Source organism: Gossypium raimondii, chromosome 3 (genome assembly GCF_025698545.1).
Source record: "Gossypium raimondii isolate GPD5lz chromosome 3, ASM2569854v1, whole genome shotgun sequence".
Lineage (NCBI taxonomy): Eukaryota > Viridiplantae > Streptophyta > Magnoliopsida > Malvales > Malvaceae > Gossypium > Gossypium raimondii.
Genome location: NC_068567.1, coordinates 27,136,717 through 27,160,444, shown reverse-complemented (window position 1 = coordinate 27,160,444; position 23,728 = coordinate 27,136,717). Strand labels below are relative to the sequence as shown.

Here is a 23,728-nt window from a genome sequence, read left to right as displayed (position 1 = left end):
ATTATCGAAAACAAGTGTATTCATAGAAATCGGTAAAAATTGATAGCGAAGATAATAAGTAAGTAAATCCAAAATTCTATTATCGTGGCGTGATTGGTTTATTGAATAATTACGTGATGTATGATCATATATAATTTCCATCACTCATGTCATGTGATTTATGGCTCATAAAAATATGATATACCGACTTATATGAAAATAATATTTATTATTAAATTTTTATCTAAGGATTTGTATGTTGATTATGCCCTAATATGATGTTTGATTTGCATGATAAAGCATGCTATTGTGAAATTATGTATAAAAAATATGAGACCTTATTCACATGTTAAGCATGCCATACTCTAATAATCTGATTCGTATGTAAAACATGCTACTGAAAAATCTGTTTTGTTGCCATAACACATGCATGAGGTGGGAAAAAGGTACGGAGGAAGTATCTGGCAATAAATCTACATTTTTGGTTGCTTGTCCACAATATTCTGTATCTGGCAGTAAATCTACAATATCTAGTGGTTCAACCATATTTTGGTGTGTTATTGATTGGATGAGTTCTGGGGAACTCTTTGTGTTGTGTAGCGGAGTTGGGTAGGATTCAATTTCTAATATTTGTATTGTATTCTAAAAAATATTGTATTGATTTTGCCACTATACAATCTGCCATATCTGATTTTATAATTGAGTAATTTATTTACGTTATGGACTGATTAATATGATGTTGTGATGAATTATTTTGTGAAATAATTGTTATTTGAGACCAACACTAAGCATTTTAAGCTCACCCCCTTCAAACTTTGATTTTCAGATAAATGAGGTTAGGATGGGCTTGGCTATAGAGGTACTCTTGGTTATCTTTTAGAAAATTTGCAAGTAATGCTATTGTACATTTTTGTTTTTGTTCATGCTATATGGACTCTAATTTTGGGACTTCGGTTTGGATTTTGACTTGGGAACTTTGGATAATGTTTTAGGGTTGTTTTTGAAAGATTTGTTATGTTAAATTATGATTTAAATAATTTGAAGAAATAAAATTAAAATGATGGATTATTTTTATAATAAAATTTATTAGACTCCAAGTAACAATTTTAAACTTAATACTCGATTTTCGAAACCCATCACAACATGTTTACAAAATCAATGATTTCTAAAGTATCAATATCAAAATCAATGACATTTTTATTTTAAACATAAATTCAGATTTCTAACACAATTAAATAACACAACCTTAAGTTTTTGCAAAGGGACTTTTAAGAGATAATTTCTAAAATGTATTATTAGGCCATCATCATGGCCAATGTAATCTTCAAGAATTAGCCGTAACATATGGGTTGGGTCTAGGGGTTACATCTAGTTTGACTAGAATCATTTTGGTAGTCTTACAACTCTGTAGTTGCTTACAAAGGGTGCTGGTCACACTTGCCAACATATCGCAATGAGTTATCTCATTAGACTCCTCCCAACATTTTCTAGCCTCAACTTGAGTGACTGAAGGGCATTTATTATCAATGACTATTTTTTGTTTCTCACAGTTCAGGACAATCATAAGGTACCTTTTCCATTCCTTGTAATTATTTCTTTCCAGTTTTTTCTCAATGAGTATATTTAAGAAAAGAGTAGGTTCCACTTTGAACTGAAAATAAAATATCCATTCATTAATATCTTTGTATTAAGCAAATATTTTGAAAACATTTAGCAACTTACGATATGCATTAAGATGATGAATACATCTTACATTGTACCTTAAAAACATTTGTAAGTCATTGCAATGATAATTCTTACACTCATTGAATCAAGTCATTGTGGGGTAATCTTAATCAACTAGTAAGAACATGGATTTCCATCAAATTAGTATATGAACCTAATTCCTTAGGCATTCACATGTACTAATAATAATTTAACATTTAACCATCAATCTAACTTAAGTAGAGCTTCGTACAAAGTTACTTAACTAGAAGATCTTGAGTGTATAACGATCAACTCAACACCTTTCACATCATGTAACACAAATGAGTAATCATCGGACAATCTCACCAAGTAACATGTTGTGACTAGTTGTCCTTTTTGAATAAAAACTTGTTATATTGCATGATAATACCTACAATAGTGTAACACCACTAACCTGTATCTGTTACCGGAATAGGGTTACGGAGTGTTACCATAAAAAAGGAAACTCAATTAGTTTATTTTTAATATTTCATAATCATTGCAAAATCCAATCAAATACATGCATACCGTCCCTTATTCAAGCCATCGAGGCCTTAGAAACACTTTAGAAACTATTCAGGACTAAATCAGAAACATTTGAAACATCAAGGAAAAAGCTAAAAAAATTTAAACCGCAGGGGTCACAACCGTGTAACTCTCGAAATGTAACCTTTAAAACCTATAAGGGACTTATGGTCGTGCCACATGGCTGTGTGTCACACACGGCTGAGACACACGCCCGTGTCTTAGGCCGTGTGGGCAAGAAATAGGCCAATTTTGAACCATTTCTTTCACCCTTTCAAAACATGCACTTACAAGCCATTTGCACTTTTAACCAAAGTATCAAAACATACCAAAACATGCATTTTAAGACCAATTCAATAGGTCATTTATCCATACAACCAATATGCCAAAAGGCACCTCAAACATAAATCATCAAATCAACCTAAACATGTGTACATTTACCATTTATCAACTTATTTTTTTCCATGTCAAAACATATCATAATTGATACATATCAACCATACCATATTAGATTCATGCCATGTCAAAGTAACATTATCATTTGGACCATTTCTCACATGCATCAAAACCATATAAATGACACAAACCAACCATTTACAAATGGTACCAACCAATTGAAATTTATATACCATATTTACATCGTGCACATATAGTTCAAAACTTTTCCAAAGTAAACCATATCTTGACCATGTTGAGATCAATTATCACATACCACTTTGGCCATTTAAAGATACATTAACACATACCAAATTTTGTCATTCCAAAACATGCATCAATTTGACCATATTAACAACAACCGACAAGACATCAATAATACCATAAGTACCTCAAATCCAAGAAAACATTACATGCCATAAACATCAACTAAACATTAGACATAAGTCCACCTATACATGCCATTATAATCATGACCAAATCATCAAATTCTACCGATATAATCATTGGATAGTGTAATAGATCTCCGACGAGCTTCCAACCCGATCGAGCTTTTGATAATTTGTAAAGTAAAAGAAAGATAACCACATAAGCAATGAATGATTAGTAAGCTCGTATAAACTTTAAACATATCATTCCATTTCAATAATGAACATTATAGGTTAAGTATAAACCTACACCAATGCCTCAACATTTATCGAACCATGGTCATCAACTCACAATGGAATAAGTCTATCAACACCATATGTACTTATCAGTACTAGCATAGTAGGATTTCGTAAGACTTTGAACCCTTCTATTTACTTACTTTAGCTTAAATAACATCATCAATTCATTAATTAGCATATTTGTTCATGAACTAGGCATACTCATCCATAACATACGTAAACTTCTCACATACAAGTACATCTTCCAACTCATCATTCCCTTTTATTTTATCATATTTCACTTCAACTATGAACTTACCATTTTCATTACATTTTCATACTCGTTTCCTTTGCATATTACAAGACATAAGCATAACATCAACCATGACTATGAATTAGTGCATTTAACATAGCTCTTTTGGAATCAACCACATGATAAACAATTTCAAAAGAAATTACATACTTTAATTTATACCACCTTTTCATGTACACAAGCAAATTACCAATTGAACACTTACTGTTTCAATGTATTTCGTTAAGACTAAGCATGATATAATGCAATCATAAACTTGGCACAAGCCTAAGCACCAACAACAACACATGTTAGCATACTTGAACATAATTCATGTGAACTTAAAATAAATAACCATTATACTTGAGCATGATCCAATTGGATTTATCATCCCTCATAACATATCATGTTTTCCACGTATCACCATTTCAATGAGTTTCATACATACATGTATTGGTTTATATTGAACACTTTCCATTTCATTTGTATAATACATAAGACATAAATATAACATTAACCATAGCTACAAGCTAGTGATTAAACACATAACTTAGCAATATCATCACAAGGTAAGAAATGGTACATAAACATAACATCACTTACATCATACTTTTCATAATCATGAATGATCATACTTTGATCATCGATACATCATACCCTTCCATAATTGTCATAGTGAAATCAATTGAAACCCTTACTGATTAATCCCTTTTCATGCCTGTTGAAACATTTAGAATAACATTGGATACACGGGAAAGCTAACACAAACTGCATTAAACATATAGTCATAGCTCATACAAGCTATAAATGAGCCTGCTTACACAAGCTGTCAATTGGAATGTAGCTACACAGTGCTGGTCACACAAGCTGTCGAGTATCTACAACAAATGCTGGAACTCAGCCACCGGAAGGACATTCAGCACCAACACTTGAAAGATGATAACCTGGGTCTGCTCACACAAGCTGTTGATTGGAATGTAGCTACACAGTGCTGCTCACGTAAGCTGTCGAGTATCTGCAACAAATGCTAGAACTCAGCCACCGGAAGGACATTCATCACCAACACCTAAAACATGATAACCTGGGTTTGCTCACACAAGCTATCGGTTGGAATGTAGCTACACAGTGCTGCTCACACAAGCTATCGAGTATCTCCAACAAATGCTGGAACTCAGCCACCGGAAGGACATCAACACCAACACCTGAAACATGATAACCTAGGTCTGCTCACACAAGCTGTCGGTTGGAACGTAGCTACACAGTGCTGCTCACACAAGTTGTCGAGTATCCGCAACAAATGTCAGAACTCAGCCACCGATAGGACATTTAGGACCAGTACCCGAAACATGGAAACCCTAATGACATGTCATTTGTATCCTATATATTCTTAAGGTTCAAATAGGGCTAGATAGTCATTGTACGTCATTGAATTTCCACCGTCTTTTTACTCGATAAATTGTATAATAACATAAATATACATTGATTCATTTTCAATAGAACCATACATTAGACATTCAATTTAATCAACCATTAAATGATAATAGTTCATACAAACTTACTTAGCTAAATTGCGAAATAACTAAGTATAGTGGTTTTTGGTAATTTTCCATTTTCCTTAATTTTCCACTCGATCTTGATCTAAATTAATAATTTCATTCAATTTATTATTTTAGATAGTAAAAAATTTATTTTATGCAATTTAGTCATTTTGGCATTTTACACAATTGCCCCTAACATTTTACTTTTATTCAATTTAGTCCTTGAGCCTAAAACATACAAATTAATCATTTTAATGAAACTTCATACTAGCCAAATATTCATAGCCTCCATTTCAGCCCATATTTTAATAATTTCACATCAAATCCTTGTACTTTTATTAATTCAACAATTTAATCCTTAATCGACAAATTCATTAAAAATCACTTAACAAAATACTTTTACATAACAATATCTCAAATTCATCATTTAACATAAAAAATAACTAGATTCATCAATGGCAACATTCAAAATCTTTAACAGTTTCAAAATCAAATGTATGGGCTAGCTGGACCTAGTTGCAACAATCTAAAAAACATAAAAATTATTAAATATGGGGCTAAAACGGACTTACATGCATCATCCAAAGCATGGCCAAATATTAAGCTCTAACTATGGCTTCCTTCTTCAACAAATTTCAGTGGAACCAAAGTTAAAGAAGATTATGACATCTTTTAATTGTTTTAATTTTCTTTTAATAAATAAATTACTAATTTAACCTTTGTTCTAATATCAAAATTCACCTATTTAATGTCCACCTTTGTCCATTATTTATAATAATGGTATAATTACCATCTAGTTCCTTTTCCTTTATTCAATAAATCATTTAATCACTCCAATCAAATAGTGATCAAATTTTACACTTTTTTACGATTTAGTCCTTTTTGCTTAATTAACTATCGAAACATTAAAAATTCTTAGCGAAACTTTAATACCACCTTAATGACACTCCGTAAATATTTATAAAAATATTTATGACTCGGTTTATAGAAACAAGGTTTCGATACCTCATTTTCTAAAACCACTTGACCTTAAGGTCTTACCACTTGATCTTAATTACTCATTCATATCACAAAAATTACCATAACAAAAACCTTTTTAAAACCATATTTCACTCGTAAATATTAAATAATATTTACGAACTTATTTGTCAGATTTGTGGTCCCGAAACCACTATTTTTGACACCACCAAAAAATGGGTTGTTACAAATAAGGTCGACCAACTATCAGACAATAACAAGATAATTCTTCTTACTTTCAAGAAATTTTCTCAATGAGATCCACATGGAAATCCTACTGTAAGGTAGTTAAATTGTCATGCCATTAGTAGAGACCATTGATGGAAGTTGTAGGTCTTGTTTAGGGACCTTCTCCCACTTAATATTTTAAAAATATGCAAGGTTTTTAATGTCCGGTTTCAATCATGAATGATCAATATATGCATGACAAGTACATGTGGCATTTTTTCCTTAAACTATATGGCATGCTTAATATACATATGCATGAACATACATTCACAATCAAATAAATATTATCATGATGTCATAAATAAACACATTAAATTTAAATGACTCTGACCAACCAAAGTTTCCACGATCTCATCCTAGAAAAATTTTTTTGAGTTCACCACAAATCATACTTTGTATCTTCTATTTTGCCACCACGAAATTTCACTGTGATATCAGTTCACGTCACTGTCATTTTTCTGTTTTCATCATTGCGCCGTCATTATTGAGCTGCCATCGACCATCTCTGAGCTACTATTGACGACCATTGCTAGCCATCGTCGGACCATTTTTGGCTATCGTTGAGCCATCATCGACCACCGCTGGACCGTCGGATGTCAGACCATCTTCAATTGCCAGCTACCACCGACAACCTCTGTTACTGGACCATTATCAATTTTTTGTCAATTTTTGCTAGGTCGGGCTTGCATCGTCTCGATCAGTTTAGATGTATCTCAATTTTTTGGGTTTCGTCTAAATTATTGATTGCATAAGTCTTAATTTTTGTTTTTGGCTCACACAATTTATTCTAAAATAATTAAATAAATAAATTTTGCATGGAGATGATAGTTCACTATCTAATCTACATACTCGAAAATTAATAATAATTACATTCAAATTTCTAATAATCACAACTTTTCTAAAATTACTTTATCATATATAATAATGTAATAACATACATTCATTCATATACATATTCCTAAACATGCTGATAATTATAAAAATGTCACATCTTATCAAAATTAATCACACATGAAAAGAGAAAAATTTTTGTATCTATTTATACTATAAACATAGCACAACCTGGCTCTGATACCAATTTTTGAAAAAAAATCTAGTTTGAAAATGATTTTCTTGCATAGCGGAAAAATAAAACTTTGATAACTGAGTCGGTTTATAATATCTATAGTAATAAATTTTTCCTAAAATCACACCTGTGTTTTGGGCTAACGGATCCTTGTCATTCTAGACTTTCAACCAAACAACCTTCTCCATTATTCTCGTACCACTAACTGCTTCGAGTGTCTGCTCGAACAAATTTGAATCAAACATAGAACCACAAATTATTTACTTACTTTTAGTAGGAAAGTAGAACTCTTTCTCTAATAGAAACAGGTAAAAGTGTTATTCTCAAAAAAATAGAATTTATACTTAGAAATAAATTTTTACTATTTTCGGATAGAATAACAATATCTCAAAGTTGTGTGTAACTTCTTGTATATTTAGCCTTACTGGGGTCATCTATTTATAGGGAGAAGAAGTGAAACCCTTATTGAATTAGTATAAGTCTATTTAATAGAAAAACAACTTCCTAGTTGAACTAGGAGAGAGAGAGGGGAAACAACCCTAGTTAAATATATTATGGTTTGCTATTTTATGTATACAACATGAGGGTCTTTTAGGCCTCTCCCGTATCGTGTTCAATTATAAGTGTTTCCTTTGGGCCTCTCCGGTATCGTGTCCAATTATAAGTGTTTCTTGGACTTTTAACCCAACAATTTATAATTCAATCCAACACATACATATTTTTCTATTTTCTCAAAATAAGCATCATGAATTAATTTTAATTAATTAATTAATTAATTTCCTAATTAAATAATTTTCTCAACTAATTACGATTCCGTTAAAATCATGACAATTTTCTGTAAAAGAATCTATGAGAAAATATATTTAATTTGTTTACATTCAACGGATTCACAATGATTAATTAATTTAATTCCATTTTGAACTTTAATTAATTAATTAATTAATTAATTAATTGAAAAATCATAAATTAATTCTTAGGCCATTTCCATACTAAGTTAGAAAACCACATTCATTTTTGAATGTTTCTCATTTCTCTAACTTTATCATTTCTATTCATTTGATTCAACATGCAATTCATTTCTGGTTTCAACGAGCTAGTGAGGGACCGATTGGACATATGTGATTAGGGCTCAAATAATCTATAATCAAGTTCCAGCTTTTCGCCTACTAATTATAAATTCATTTAGTCACGAAGTCATTCCACTGTAGTAATGTTATTGAGCTCTCCCTAGTGATAAATCATTATGAAAGTAACTTGATCAGTGCTTGTCCAATGGCCTTGTCATAAGTGTGTTACCCCCATAGGATATCCTTAATCTCTATAGGATAAATCTGCTCTCCCAATATGATCATATTTTATCTCATGGTAATCATTATCTCTTCCTTCATGAAAAGTCAAATACTATAAAATAGAAAATAAGTCATTTATCACAAAGATGAATGACCATGGTCACGTTTACTTTTCATTTATCATGTAATGAAAATGAGAGGATATCATTTACCCATGTCTTGAGCTATGAATTCCACTATTGTGAATGATACTACATACTGAAGAAGTCGTATACCCAACGTACTAGCTTTTGGTTCCTTATCTATTTGAACTTAGGCTCTTACATCAAAGTATATGAGTCATGCATACATATCCCATCATCCACTTAGGATTAAGGTATGCCATACTATGAATGTCACAAGTGAATAAATCCATAAACAAATTTATGATCTATTCTACTTGGATCCAATCTGATGTACTGCCAGTCTAGTCAGCCACATTTATGTCTCTATCTTCTGGAAGTCATTCACTCCAATGCCCAAGACAAAGCATCTCCCCAATTGGACTTGATAGACGACATATTAGTCTTTCAATCAGTTGCTCATTTCTGATTAGACTAAAGACATGTTTAAGTTCGTCTGTTAATATAAGTTGTCTTTTTGTATTACGATTCAACCACTTAATACCGCTTAATATTAGTTAAACATTAGAGAACCAGTGAGTTAATATTTGTTTCTATTTTTCTTTACATGCAAAAACCACATAATGACAATAAACAAAAGGTATTGATGTAATTCATGAATAATTTTACTAATCAATTTGTTTGAAAAAATTACAAGTGTACAAACGAATATACTACAATTAGGGCATTAGATCCAACAACCAATCGATATTATATATGGTGTATTTGGAATTGTTAAAGTTGGAATAACTTTGGTATGAAAATGTGTTAATATGTTTGGATATATTGAACTTGTACCTAATGGTTAATATAGAAACAGGTGGTAACGTCGCGACAACAGGCTCTCAACGTCATGATTTGAAATCAACAGAGAGTGGCATTGCGACCTTAGACTTTTGATGTCACGACGGCACTAACTGTTTTTATAAGGTCGCGGTGTGATATCAATGGTGTCGCAACTTCAACCTGATAGTTTTGAAATTTTACATCTTAGTCCTTATTCGACCTCGGGTTATCTAAAGAGTTTTTCATAAGCTCGTATAAAGCTCAAATATAATTGTAAATCATGTTATGATTTCATAACAAAATCAATAGCATGTATGACTTGTTAAGTTTGAATTGTAACTGATAGTAGTTGCTCCGACAATGAATGTGACATCTTGTAGCTCGGACTCGAGGATTGGGTTGGGCATAAGGTGTTACACAATTACTCTCATCTTCTTTTTATTATTATTTTTTTCAATTCTAAACCCGTAAAAATTTTCTCCTCCATTATCAAAATGGGAGTTGCTCTTAATTTCATGCATATTTTGTTATTCGTTACAACATTGTTTATAACTTATATATTTCTGTATTGCGTAAGGGGTTTTTGTATCCTTTAGTGATTGGTTATTCCACATAAGTTTCTAGTTTCTAGAAGCTATCAAAAAGACCATGATCTCTACATATTTGAGAATTCCTTTAGGTATTTTTAGTATCGTTATATATATATATATATATATATATATATATATATTTAATATAAGTTTGTGAAAACTATAACAAAATACCATCATCTCTCTCGATTACCAAATGCCTTATACCAAATAGTACAATTCCTTGTGTATAACTATATCTCTGACCAGATAACAAATGATTTCTAGTGATCCCAAGATTTCTAACCAAATTTCATATTTCTCAATCAATTCAAGAATTCTTATTCCCTCACGTGCTTGAATCTGCTAAAAAACAAAAAACACCAACCTAAGTTTTAACTTATTTTATTTTTCGGTAATTACTCTCCTCTTCTTTTTATTATTAATTTTTTTTTATTTTAGACCCACAAAAATTTCCTCCATTATCAAATGAGAGTTGCTCGCAATTTCATGCATATTTTGTTATTCGTTACATCATCTATAACTTAGATATTTTTGTATCGCCTAAGTGTTTTTTGTATCCTTTAGTGATTTAGATATTCCATATAAGTTTTTGGTTTCTGGAAGCTATAACAAAAGACCATGATCTCTACAAATTTGAGAATTCCTTTAGGTATTTTTGGTTTACCCTATAGATTTTGTTTTTCAATTTAAGTTTGTGAAAGCTATAACAAAATACCATCATCTCTCTCAATTACCAAATGCCCTATACCAAATAGTAAATTCCTCTTGTACAAGTAATACAAAAATCAAAACGTTATATTAATACAACATCATTTGTCTTATATGTCACATCAATAAGTAATACAAAATCAAAATCAAAATAAAAATATAAAAAATCATAAAAATTGAAAAAGAAACATAGAGTATCATGGGACGGTCATGTAAGTTATTGTGTTTGAATATTTAACTTTTAGTCGGTATTTTCGTTAAAAAAATCATTTAGACTCTTTTTCAAAAGGTCTATCAAATTTGATTCTTTTTAAAGATGGTGAGCTAAATTTAACTATAAAAGAAATAAATGCGAAATTGATCTCTTATTGGTTAAATTTGACATTAAGTCTTAAATAAAATAAATTTTAATTTAAGTCGATAGAATTCAATTTTGAAAAATAATAAAATTTTAAAGCAACTCAAATCCATAAATATCTCCATCTGGAAAGTGTTTTTTACGTACGTCTCAAAAATCCATTTTATTATTTAATCTTTTATTTATATATTGACAATTAAACTATTATTTATGAAACAATCTAAGCTGACTTAAACCAAATTGAATCACTAAATACATAATTGCATTTTCGATATACTTAGAACCAGAAATTTCAAATCCAACCTATTTCTGCATTTCAAAATGAAATTTAATTTAAAAAAATAATATAACAATTGGTCCAAAACTGTAACATAAATCCTACCAAAGCAAACACAAAGGGCCACCAAACAGATTAATTCATTTGACAAAAAACAATTCCAGATATTATATCTTTAATCATAAAATTTAGACAGTAGCTTGGGCTGCAAGCCTCTTCCTGGCTTCCTCAATGATGGACAATTTGATACCCTTGCCCTTTGGAAGTGACACCCATGGCTTCGTTCCTTTACCAATCGTGAAGACATTGCCTAGACGAGTCGCAAACTCGTGTCCAGCAGCATCTTGGACATGGATTGTCTCGAAGCTACCCTTATGCTTCTCACGGTTCTTAATCACTCCAACACGCCCTCTGTTTCTTCCTCCAGTGACCATGACAACATTCCCGACATCAAACTTAATGAAATCTACAATTTTGTTGTTCTCTAGGTCAAGCTTGATGGTATCGTTAGCCTTGATTAGAGGATCTGGGTAGCGGATGGTGCGTCCATCGTACGTATTAAGGTAGGGGATACCCTTTTGACCAAATTGGACAGACCGAACTTTGCAGAGCTTAAACTGAAAAGTACGAGTCCAATGGAACAAAGCCAATCAGATAATACAACCAAGCCAAAAGGATCAGATTAAAAGTGAAACTTAACCAATATTAGACAACCATAGCAGGAAATATAACAAATTGTGGTCCCATTGATACAAACCTTGGTCTCATCACTGGTGATGGCATGAAGGCAAAAACGACCTTTTGTGTCATAAAGGAGGCGGAAGTCCTCACTCGTCTTTGGAATCGATACAACATCTGGTTAAGATTCAAAGAGACAAAGGTAAAGGGAAAAGGTACAAATAGGAGTCAAAATCGTGGAGGAATCATCAATGTGACTCTAGAAAACAAGCCAAAGAACAATGCCTAAATAAACCAGCCTAACTAACATATTTAAAAAACTAGAACGAAAATAGTGTTCCATCAGGAGAATTTGCACAAACTGATTTTAGTGTAGGGTCTCAACATGTGGAAATCGAAGAAACTGAATTTATACCTTGTATGAGTTTGTTAATTGAGAAAACAAAAACTTCAATAGATCCAAAAAGGCAAAGTGTACATACCCATGAAACCAGCAGGGTATGTTTTATCCGTCCTAACCTTCCCATCTACCATAACATGCCTTTGCATAAGAATGGCAATCACTTCTCTATATGTTAGAGCGTACTTTAATCTGTTTCGCAGAATGAGAATGAGCGGCAAGCATTCTCTGGACTTGTGTGGTCCAGATGACGGCTTGGGTGCCTGCATGAACAAAGATTCAAAACAAAATTAAAAGACAGCAGTACTGAATTGGTGAAAGGCCAAAAGGTTCATGATGAAAACATACAAATGCACCGCCAAGCTTGTCAAGCATCCAATGCCTTGGAGCATTGAGCCTCTTCAAATGTTTCTTTAACCCTCTAGTCTGTAAAGACAAGGAAAAAGAAAAAGTTCAGTGGAAACCGCAATGCTATAGACTTCAAAGCAGAATAGTTAAAAAAAAAAAAAAAACTTGGCCCAAATCAAACACAACAGAGAGTCCAGAAAATAAAACAACAAAACCATGAAATAACTTGAAATAAAGCATATATAATGAAACTTCACACCATTTAGAAACTACTATAGAACACAATCAAAAGCAGCTATTCGATCTGAGACCCATTTCAGAAACTAAACTTCCAATTTCTGCATCAGACACAAAGGAATATCTAAAAGTATAAAATTGTTACTGCATCCACCAGCTAAAATCAACATTATGAAACAAGAAGAAACAAAATTTTCATTTTCTTACACTATAGAAATGCTAAAAAAAAAAATTGTTAAAAGCATACAGTGATTCAACTGACTGATATTAAAGAAACTGACCATTTCGGTTGGTCTGGAAGCAGCTGTTTCCGCTGAGAGCCTTCAGCGTTCTTTAGGAAGATGCCAGCGGGAGGAAATCAAAACCCTAATTTTGTTTTACCTATTTATTGCGGTAATTTAGGGTTTTAGAGATGAATTGAGCGGGCCGGATTGAGACCCAACTCCTTTTTATCCTTTTTTTTTTTTTCATTTTAGATTAGATTAAAAAATATTAATGCTCAAACTATAACAATTTTAAAATTTAGTTACTAATTTTTTTTCTGATAAGTGGTAACTAAATTAATATTTAGTTGCTTAAATTGCCTCAACCTTTACTTCATAATATATTTTTTTTCATTCTTCACCATTGTTACTTAACTTCTCTCAAGAAAAACCCTAGGAGTAAATTTTTTTAGGAATCTAAGAAAGTGTAAGAAAATTTATGGCTTTAAGGCCTTCATCTATTAGATCATGGTTTTAAATGAAGAATCCTTTGAAATCAAGTGAGAATTAGGGCTCAGCAAAAACAAACTGATTAAATTAAAAATAGACCTGAATCGAAGTATTTTGTTGACTTATGGAATGTAAGTTTAAAATTATAGTTACCTAAAATCGAATTAAATTATATTTTTTAATACATAACAATTTTAATTTTTATGATATAAAATAAATATTTTATATTTAAAATAGTTAAATAATTTATTTCTTCAAAAATCATTGTTTTAGAAATACTTATGTGAAAGACATTGAAATTTTGTCAAATAATATTCAAAAGCCTTATATAAAGCACATTTTATCAAAACACGTCTAAAAATCAAAACAAAAAATTAATATAAAAAACTGAGAATCGAACCAAGCCAAACCAAATATGATGGACAATTCAAAAAATCTAAAAAATTTGACCAAAGTGAACTACCATAGTGAAAATACATCAAATCAAGTTTTGAATTATTAATTAGAGAAAAAATGCACACCTTTATTTCTTTCATTTGATCTTGGTTTGATGATTTTTTATACTTCTTGTGTGGCATTGGTAAAGTTATTGTAGATTTGAAAATTTATTTGGTTGATAGGTATTAGTTTGGAGGTGGTTATAATCCTATCGAGGTGGTTCTTAAAGGTTTATGTTAAATTGCATTTATATTTTAGTGTCAAGTGTTAATGATGTTTAAAAAATATTTTAGTTTGCATTTAGAAAACAGTTCCGTTCCAACTATAGTTAGAACATAAATGAACAAAAAGGTTAAATGCAAGTATCACAATGAGCAAATTAAGGAGAGATAACATGCAATGTTTGTTAATGCAATTCAAATATAACGATCCTACATCTGCGAAGCCTTGCTCAATGAATAATTTTATTCAACAATCGTCTGGACCATCTATTGGCTTAAGCCCAATCTACCCTTACACAAAAAAAGTAATTATGGTCCTAACACTGACCCCAAATTGTCAAAAATCACTCACTCAACTACCTCACAATACAATAAAAAAAACTCTCCAAATAATGCCTAGAAGAGTATCACAAAATAACCACAAGAACACAATAAAACTATCAACAAAGACATTAAAAAATAGCACCATAAGTGGCGCTACAAGCAACCTATTTATAGACTGATACAATAGTCCATTGAACAGAGTTTGATAAGCTTTAAACTCCAATTTAAAACCTAAAATTATTCTGAAAATTTATTAAATAAATGTCTTTATAAATTAGTCTTTCAATTACTTCAAAACTCTTTCAAGATATAATGATAAATACTGTCTTCACTTTAAAATTTTTAATATGACCAGTTAAAGAGTTGGAGAGTCTTAGTCGGACTCCAACTGTTATTTTGTCAAACATGCCATTCCTTAGTAGGGAAAAAAAAGGCCAAACTCCCATGAGGCCGAAACAACCCATGACACAAGTAGAAAATTCGTTCTTGTTCTAATAGAACATGAAACGAACAGGTCAAAAACCCTAACAATTTTGATCTTGAAATTCTCAATTTTGGATTTTTTTGAATCTAGAATTGGGTTTCTACTAGAGTGATGGAAAATAGTGAGGAAGAAGATAAAATCATCTTAAAATCAATTTGAAGGCTTTAAAATAATCCTAAAATCATTTAGAATCATTCTACAAGTGATTGCAGGTGTTTGGACTAAATATGAGCATCAAAGAGCTCAGAACAACATAATAACACTATCCAAGGGGCTAAGTGTCATACATAGCTTATATGCATCGATATATAAGATTATGTATCATTACTTAGGGGCAATGTATTAGAACTTAGGCCCTACACTATAGCTTTTTAGCTACAACCTTTGAAAGTTTTGATACATAAAACATATGTTTCGAAACTTTGGTCACTAACTTGTAAAGTTCCAATACATATAATCAAGGGTTCGAAACCTTGTTATAAAGGGTCTAAAATTCAAGTTTAAAACTGTAACACCCCTTATCTATATTCGACATCGGAATAGAGTACGAGGCATTACCAGAATACATGCACTTGTAAACGTATTGAACCGAGTTATAAAATTCCATTAATTATTAAAAATTTCAAATTATTAACATGCTTTTATAATTCTTCATAATATAAATAATACAACATTTCCTACCAACCACAATCGAGCTTCCGATAATCATCTCACTACATCTAATAATTGTACATATTACCAATAATAATTCAATTTCAATAATAAAACACATATCTATATAATATTCATCATCAAATAACATTCACTTTAATTAAAATTATACAGAATATAGTTCATACAAACTTACCAAGCTAAATTGCGAAATACCAAAATTTAGGGACATTTTGGAAATTTTCTATTTTCTCAATTTCCATCCAATCTTGATCTAAATTAATATTTCCTTCAATTTACTAATTTAAACAATAAAACAATTCATTTCATGCAATTTGATCACTTTTTGACATTTTACAAATTTACCCTTGAATTTTCACATTTGTTCAATTTAGTCCTGAAACATTTAAATTGGTCATTTTAATGAAAACCCATGCTAGTTGAATAATCATATATTTTCCTCCTCCTCCTCTCCATTCCACATCCTTAATGTATATAACATGCTTATAGGTAACATTATCTATAATTTCACCAATTACTTATATATTCATCCAAAGTCATCCACTTGAGTCATAATCACTAAATTATTTATATCTTGAGCTACAGAACTCAAAATTAAGATCCGTTAATTTTCTCTGAAACTAGACTCACATATATTCTTATCATAAAACTTTCAAAATTTTTGGTTTAGCCATAAGTACAGTTTATTCTTTAAAGTCATCCCTGTTCTGCTATCTGACAGTTTCGACCCTTCTTCACTAAAAATTAACTATCTCCTCGTACAGAATTTGAATGATGTTACCGTTTATTTCTATTAAAAATAGACTTAGTAAGGATTTAAACGTATAAATTTAAGCCTCTAATTATTTTTCTCCAATTTTTGATGATTTTCCAAAGTCAGTACAGGGGAACCCGAAATCATTCAGACCTTATCTCACAAAACCTATAATATCTCATAATTTACAATTCTATTGCTTACACCATTTCTTCTATGAGAAACTAGACTCAATAAGATTTAATTTCATATTTTTTCATCCTCTAATTCAGTTTATACGATTTTTGGTAGATTTTCAAAGTCGACTCATCTGCTGTTTCAAAACTATTTTAGTGTAAAATGTTGATTACTAAGTCTATAACACTCTTATTTTCCTTCTCTACACTATTTCTCAACACTTTCTCTTATTTTCTCTTCACTAACATATCAAGAACATATAACCTTATATAATAAAACTCTACATTAACATCAATCTCATATTTTTTAATAATATCAAACTCAAAATATATTGAAATCATGATGTTCTTACCTTGCTCAATTGACTTCAATCTTTAACTTGATTTTCTCTCTCCTCCAGCCTCTATTTCTTGAATCTAACTTGATATTCTAGCTCCCCATAGTCTCCTTGTCAATTTTCTCTCTTGGTGGCTATGGAAATTTCTTTGATTTCTAAGTGAAAATGGTGGACTTTTGGTGAAAGGACCGAATTGTAAAGAAAACAAAGCTTTCTTTCTTCTCCTCTTCTTCTCACGTTAATGCATGCAAAAATGGTAGGGATGGATGCTTTTCATCCTTCTTTCCACATATATATACTACATAAATTAATAATAATAAAATAATATCATTTAAAAAAAGCCAAATTAAAATATTAATAAACTAATATTTATTTATTTATTAATCTAAAATATCTCCAACATCATCATTATCTTCTAGATTTCTCTCTCTTCTAATTGACCATTTTGCCCTTTATGATCTTTTAAAATTCCATCCTTGAGTCATCACTTAATTTGGTAAAATTGTGATTTAGTCCCTCAAACTTCTTCACCTTTTTCAATTTGGTCCCAATCCATCCATTTTTCTTAGTTTCTAGATTATTCCACCCTTAAAATATTTACACCATTGGTCCTTCAACTTTTTCATATTTACACTTTAACCCCTAAACTTTTGAGTATTTACTCTTGGGTAACAACACTTTTCTCACTTTTGCGATTTAATCCTTTCTTGAATTAATATGTTATAATATACTTCCCAATATTGCCATAACTCAAAATTACCCCTTTTTAGCACTTTATTTCCTTATTTTACTATATCAGAGATATTATCTTACTTTCCTTATTGTAGAAATTTTCGGGGTATTACAAAAACACCTCTAAGTTACACCAAAACACCTCCCAATCATACCATCACACAATATGCATGAAATTTTAATTAAATATCATGAAAACTCAACTCAAAATATGCAATCCACTCAAACCACATCATCTCATCCAAAATATTCGCAACTTAATTATGAATTGAATTCAAGACTCAATAGAGAAATAACATGCATGCTATAATTTTTTACAAGCTCACTCAAAGATACATGCACCAATGGGGTGAAATTTATTAAAGACAATTCAACCAAGCTTCCAATTTTCAAGCCCAAAAGGTTAATCAACTTGCAACGAATTTCTGGATGGGATCTAGATAGTTTTAAGAGCTATCTCTTAGCTCTGAAATGCACTTTGAATCACTCAATTTCAAGTTCAGGAGCTCAAGTTATGATTGTCTTAGCGAAGATTACGCATAAAGAATTTTTTCACGGGATTATTACGAGAAATTATGAGTTTTGGGCTTTGATTCAAGTTTGAATCATTTTGGGTTCGAGGAGTCGTATCAAAGATGATGGGTAATTAGTTAAGGTTGTGTGAGGGTGAGTGGAGGGAGTCGAGAGGATGGTGGTCGGTGATGGAGGGTGCTAGTGAGAAAACCCTTTGGTGTGGCCAAGATTGATAGAGGTGCTAATGATCGAGGGAGCTTTAGGTGGTATTGGTGATTGCTGTGGAAGAATTTATTGAACTTTTGTTTTCTCTTGTTTCTTGTTTTTTTGCAGCCCAAATTTACTAAAATTCTAATTATAAAAAAAATATATGAACTTATCTATTGTAACACTAAAACAAGTTGATTCCTTAGAGACTAATCAGCAATTTAGTTTTTTACCGATTAATTTCACTTCGATTCGATTTTAGATCCAAACAAAACAATTATTTCATATCACCAATCAATATCAAACATTTTCATACCATACCATGATATGCATGATTTCATATAATTTTATTTTTCGATTCCCTTTATATTTTATTCACTTTAGTTTTTGAACCCGAAATAAATATAACTTTCGATCCCTAACTTGATTAAAATTTGATTTCATTTATTTTATTAGGGACCTTATAATATCTATTTCTAACATAATTTTATGACAAGTTTTACATTTATTCAATTTGGTCTCTAATGTAACAAAGTTAACAATAAGCTAAATTAACTTTACAATTTAGTCCTTATCATATTCTAAGCTTAAAATCTATCAATTATTAGCCTAATTCTTCAATAAATTAACAATGGTAACTTCCTAAAACTTTAAGAATTTTACAAATTGGTATATGAGCTATCTAAATCAAGCTCTCATGACCTCAAATCCATAAAAATTACAAGAAAATGACTTAAATTTACCTACTAAATCAAGGTCGAATGGTTTTAAGCTTCCTTATCTTTTTCTTCTTCATGGACGATAAGGAGATGAAGATGAATGATGAATTTCACATATTTTCCCACTATCTTGGTTTATATAGTTTTCTTAAGGTTTAATTAAATTAATTTAATTAACATAATCATGGTTTATCTTTAATCAATTTTAGTAATTTTACCATCATCATCCTTTTTCTCCTATTTAAAAATGGTCCAATGTCCATTTAGGACCTTTGGATAATTGCTATATTAATCCTCAAGCCTTTTGTCAAATAAAAATCTATAGCAATTAAAATTTTATAATTTAGTCCCTAAGCCTTAACTAACTATTTAATTGACAAAAGTGCTCGACCAATCTTTAATATATTTTTACATTAATTAACTAGAACAAGTGGTGGTAAATGTGCCTTGGTGGCTATGAGATGCACTTTAAGTCATCTTTCGAGTTGGAAAACTCATGTTTGACCCTTATAAATTAGTGAAGAGGTTCATGATTGGAGATTGTAAGAATTTTTATATGTGTGATGAATTATAATTAGTATGTATGAATCATGATAATGTGGGATTTCCATAGAACTACTTTTCCATTGTCCCCTAAGTCTGCATATGAGCAAGGGTAAGAGAAAAGTTTAGGAGTTGTGAATAATAGAGGATTAATTCTAAGACATTGGTATTTGGAAAAGACTATTAAAATTTCTCACTTGTATAGAATCTGTTTGATAAAAATAAGGCGATTCTAGCAACTTGTGAGGCTTATAGTTAAGATAGAAGTTTACATTCTTTCTTATGTGTATGTAGCTCAGTTTTGAGACTTTGTGACTTATGCTTGAGAGAAGTTTAGTATTTGGTTTTTTGTACACATATCTTGGATACAACTTTGAGAATAGATTCCGAGTTTGGAAATTGTAGTAAATTGTTGCATATGTGTAATGCTTTGTGAACTTTTAAAAGTCATGGTGGGAAGGAAATTCAAATTCTTAGTATTTATGTAGTAATGTTCATGAATGTTGAAGTATGTAAGAAGGAAAACATAGTATGTTGCTTTAAGGTTGAGCTGACCTTAGGGTCATGGATGTTTAAAAGAAGATGAACTCAAGTAACTAACGGTTACCCTAAGGCTCCCTTGGTGCTACAAAGTTTGTAAAACCTAGAAGGTAGGATTAGGAGACATCACTCTAGTCCAAAACTAAATAGGGATCTAAGAGTTCTTCTAAACCATTCAATGAGCCTGACACCTTCAGGTGGTCAACCCTATCACCGAGAAAGATCTTAAAGACAGTTGAGGATTGTAATAGTAACCAAGGTTAGTAACTTTGGTAAGTTTCAAAAATAGTAACGACCAAGAGATTTACTGAGGATATTAAAGTGAGATTTGACAATAACTTTGGACTTGAAAATGTGAAATCAGTTGATATGAGAATGAATGCTTTGATTAGAGATGTAACACCCCTAACTCGTATCCATCGTCAGATTAGAGTTACGAAGCATTATCGTACAGTCAAAAATATTTAAACAATATTTCATTCACTCACATAAACATATAATATATCAATCATACATGCACATTCTGTCCCTAAGTCGAGCCCTCGAGGCCCTAGAACTACCATAGAAATAATTCGGGACTAAATTGATAGCATTCAGAAAGTCTAAGAAAAAGTTAAAAAAAATTGAAACCAAGGGTCACATGGCCGTGTGCCTTACATGGTTGAGACACACACCCGTGTCTCAAACTATGTAACTTTCAAATTAGGGACATACGGCCGTGTCCCAACCTGTGTCCTCACCCGTGTAACTCTCTAAGTAGGGTCACATAGCCATGTCACACGCCCGTGTGCCAAGTCGTGTAACTCACTGACTTGTATGTAAAAGAAACTTCAGGAGACACACGCCCATGTCTCAGGTCATGTGGACCTAAAATTCACCTAAAACAAGCCATTCCCAACCCAAATTCATGCATAAACACTTGAATAATTTGTGCACACCTACAAGGCATCAAACCATACTTAAAAATGTATATATTTTCCATTCCAAAAGTCCTAGTGCAACTAACCAATATGCCATTCAAACGCACCTCAAACACACATAATAACACTTACCTAAACATGCGTTTTTTACCCCATTTCAATCACCAAATGCTAGTTCAAAACTTATCAAACATGCTACAAACTGACCATTATCATACCAATTCAAAACATACCATATGAGCCATTCCAAACATGCATCACAAGTTAGCCAATATGACACAATCCAACAAGGTATCAAATGGTACCAAACAAGATAACTTGCACAACTTATACATATCAAATCATTCTTTAAACATTCAACTAAACATCATTATAAGTCCACCTATACATGCCATTATAACCTTGGCCAAAACATTCAAAAACTACCGATATTTATGCTGGATAGTGTGATAGAGCTCTGACGAGCTTCCAAATTGATCGAGCTTCTAATAATCTATAAAACATAGGAAAGAAACTACATAAGGACTTACTGCTTAGTAAGTTTGTAGAAAATAACTTACCGTTTCATTCACATAACCATAGGAATAAGTAAAATGTAACTCAAACCACAAGCTTGGATTTATAAATAACTTATTTGGATTAAACATATGATAAGTCATTTCCATATGAAAATACATCATTTGATTCATTCATCATTTTCATGAGCATATACATAATTCCATTTGAAAACTTACCATTTCAATCCCTTTTCTTGCCTGTTGAACCATCTAGAATATCATCGGATACTCAGGAAAGCTCACACGAAGTGTACTTAAACATATAACCATAACCTTTCCTTTACATCATTGCTCGCATGAGCTAAGAAATGGGCCTACTCACATGAGCTGTGGGTCAGAATGTAAGCTTCACAGTGCTACTCACACGAGCTGTGGAGTATCCACAACAAATGCAGGACCTCGCCCATCGGTAGGACATTCAAGAACAACACCCAAAATATGAAATCCCTGATGACATGTCATTTATATCCTATGAATTCCTAAGGTTCAACCGAGACTCAACATCCGTCAAATCATCATAGCTTCAGTACGATTATTATATCATCCCAAAAATTAGGGGTTAGTAGAATCGGGTTTGTGAATCAAGAGAAAGTAGTCATGTAACACCCCTTACCCGTGTCAGACGCCGGGACAGGGTATGAGGCATTACACGACTTAAACATAACCAATCATACAAAACCGAGTCATGAAATTTTACCAAAATTAAAACTTTTCATATTTAAAGTCCCTAATATGGGCTTATGAGACCCAATACATACTTTGAAAGTGGTTCGAGACCAAACCGAGAACTTTTGAAAACTTTGAAAAATTTCTTGAAAAACAAGGGCACACGCCCTGAGCACATGGCCATGTGGCCAGCCGTGTGGATGAAAGTTAGGCTATTTACCAAGCCTTTTTCCATCCAAACATTTACACTTATACCAAATTTATCAACACACAACATGGCATTATCATAAACGTACAACTTAACCAATAATAGCAAACATCAATGGCCTTATACAAAATGAACTATTAAATAACATAGGCCAACATTTTAGGCCAAATCAATTATGACACATAAAAAAATAATCAAGTCCTTTATACATGCCATAATTCATAATATTGCTTTCAAAATACCAAAAGAGTGTTGATAGTGTGGATGGATCATCGACGATTTCCGTACCTCGAGCTAGCTTGGTGACACTATAAGACAAGGGAAAGAAAAGGGAGTAAGCATATAGCTTAGTAAGTTGGTATGTAAATAATAAAAAAATTATTAATATGCTTTTATCAATCCTCATAATGTGTTCTCAAGATAATACAATCATATTTGCACATAGTTTCACTATTCACTCATGTTCATATCAAGCTATCTACACGAGTCATAGTTAATAAATTATTTATATCTTGACCTACGGAACTCCGAATTAAGATCCGCTAAATTTCTCTGAAACTAGACTCATATATCTTCTTCCCATAAAATTTTCAGAATTTATGGTTTAGCCAATAAGTACAGTTTATTCTTTAAATTCATCCATATTCTATTGTCTGATAGTTTCGACCCTTCTTCACTAAAAATTAATTATCTCCTCGTACGGGATTTAGATGATG

General features: G+C 31.5%; 1 protein-coding gene across 1 annotated transcript; it reads right to left on the bottom strand.

Annotated features, from left to right (window-relative positions):
• Positions 1–11,637: 11,637 nt before the first annotated feature.
• On the bottom strand, positions 11,638–13,717 carry LOC105793960 (40S ribosomal protein S4). Its single transcript, XM_012622877.1, has 5 exons — positions 13,569–13,717; positions 13,051–13,128; positions 12,785–12,965; positions 12,382–12,479; positions 11,638–12,241 (listed from the first exon to the last, which is right to left on the bottom strand). The coding sequence occupies exons 1-5, from the start codon at positions 13,569–13,571 to the stop codon at positions 11,813–11,815; spliced, it is 789 nt and encodes a 262-aa protein (XP_012478331.1). The 5' UTR covers positions 13,572–13,717; the 3' UTR covers positions 11,638–11,812.
• Between the last annotated feature and the right edge of the window lie 10,011 nt (positions 13,718–23,728).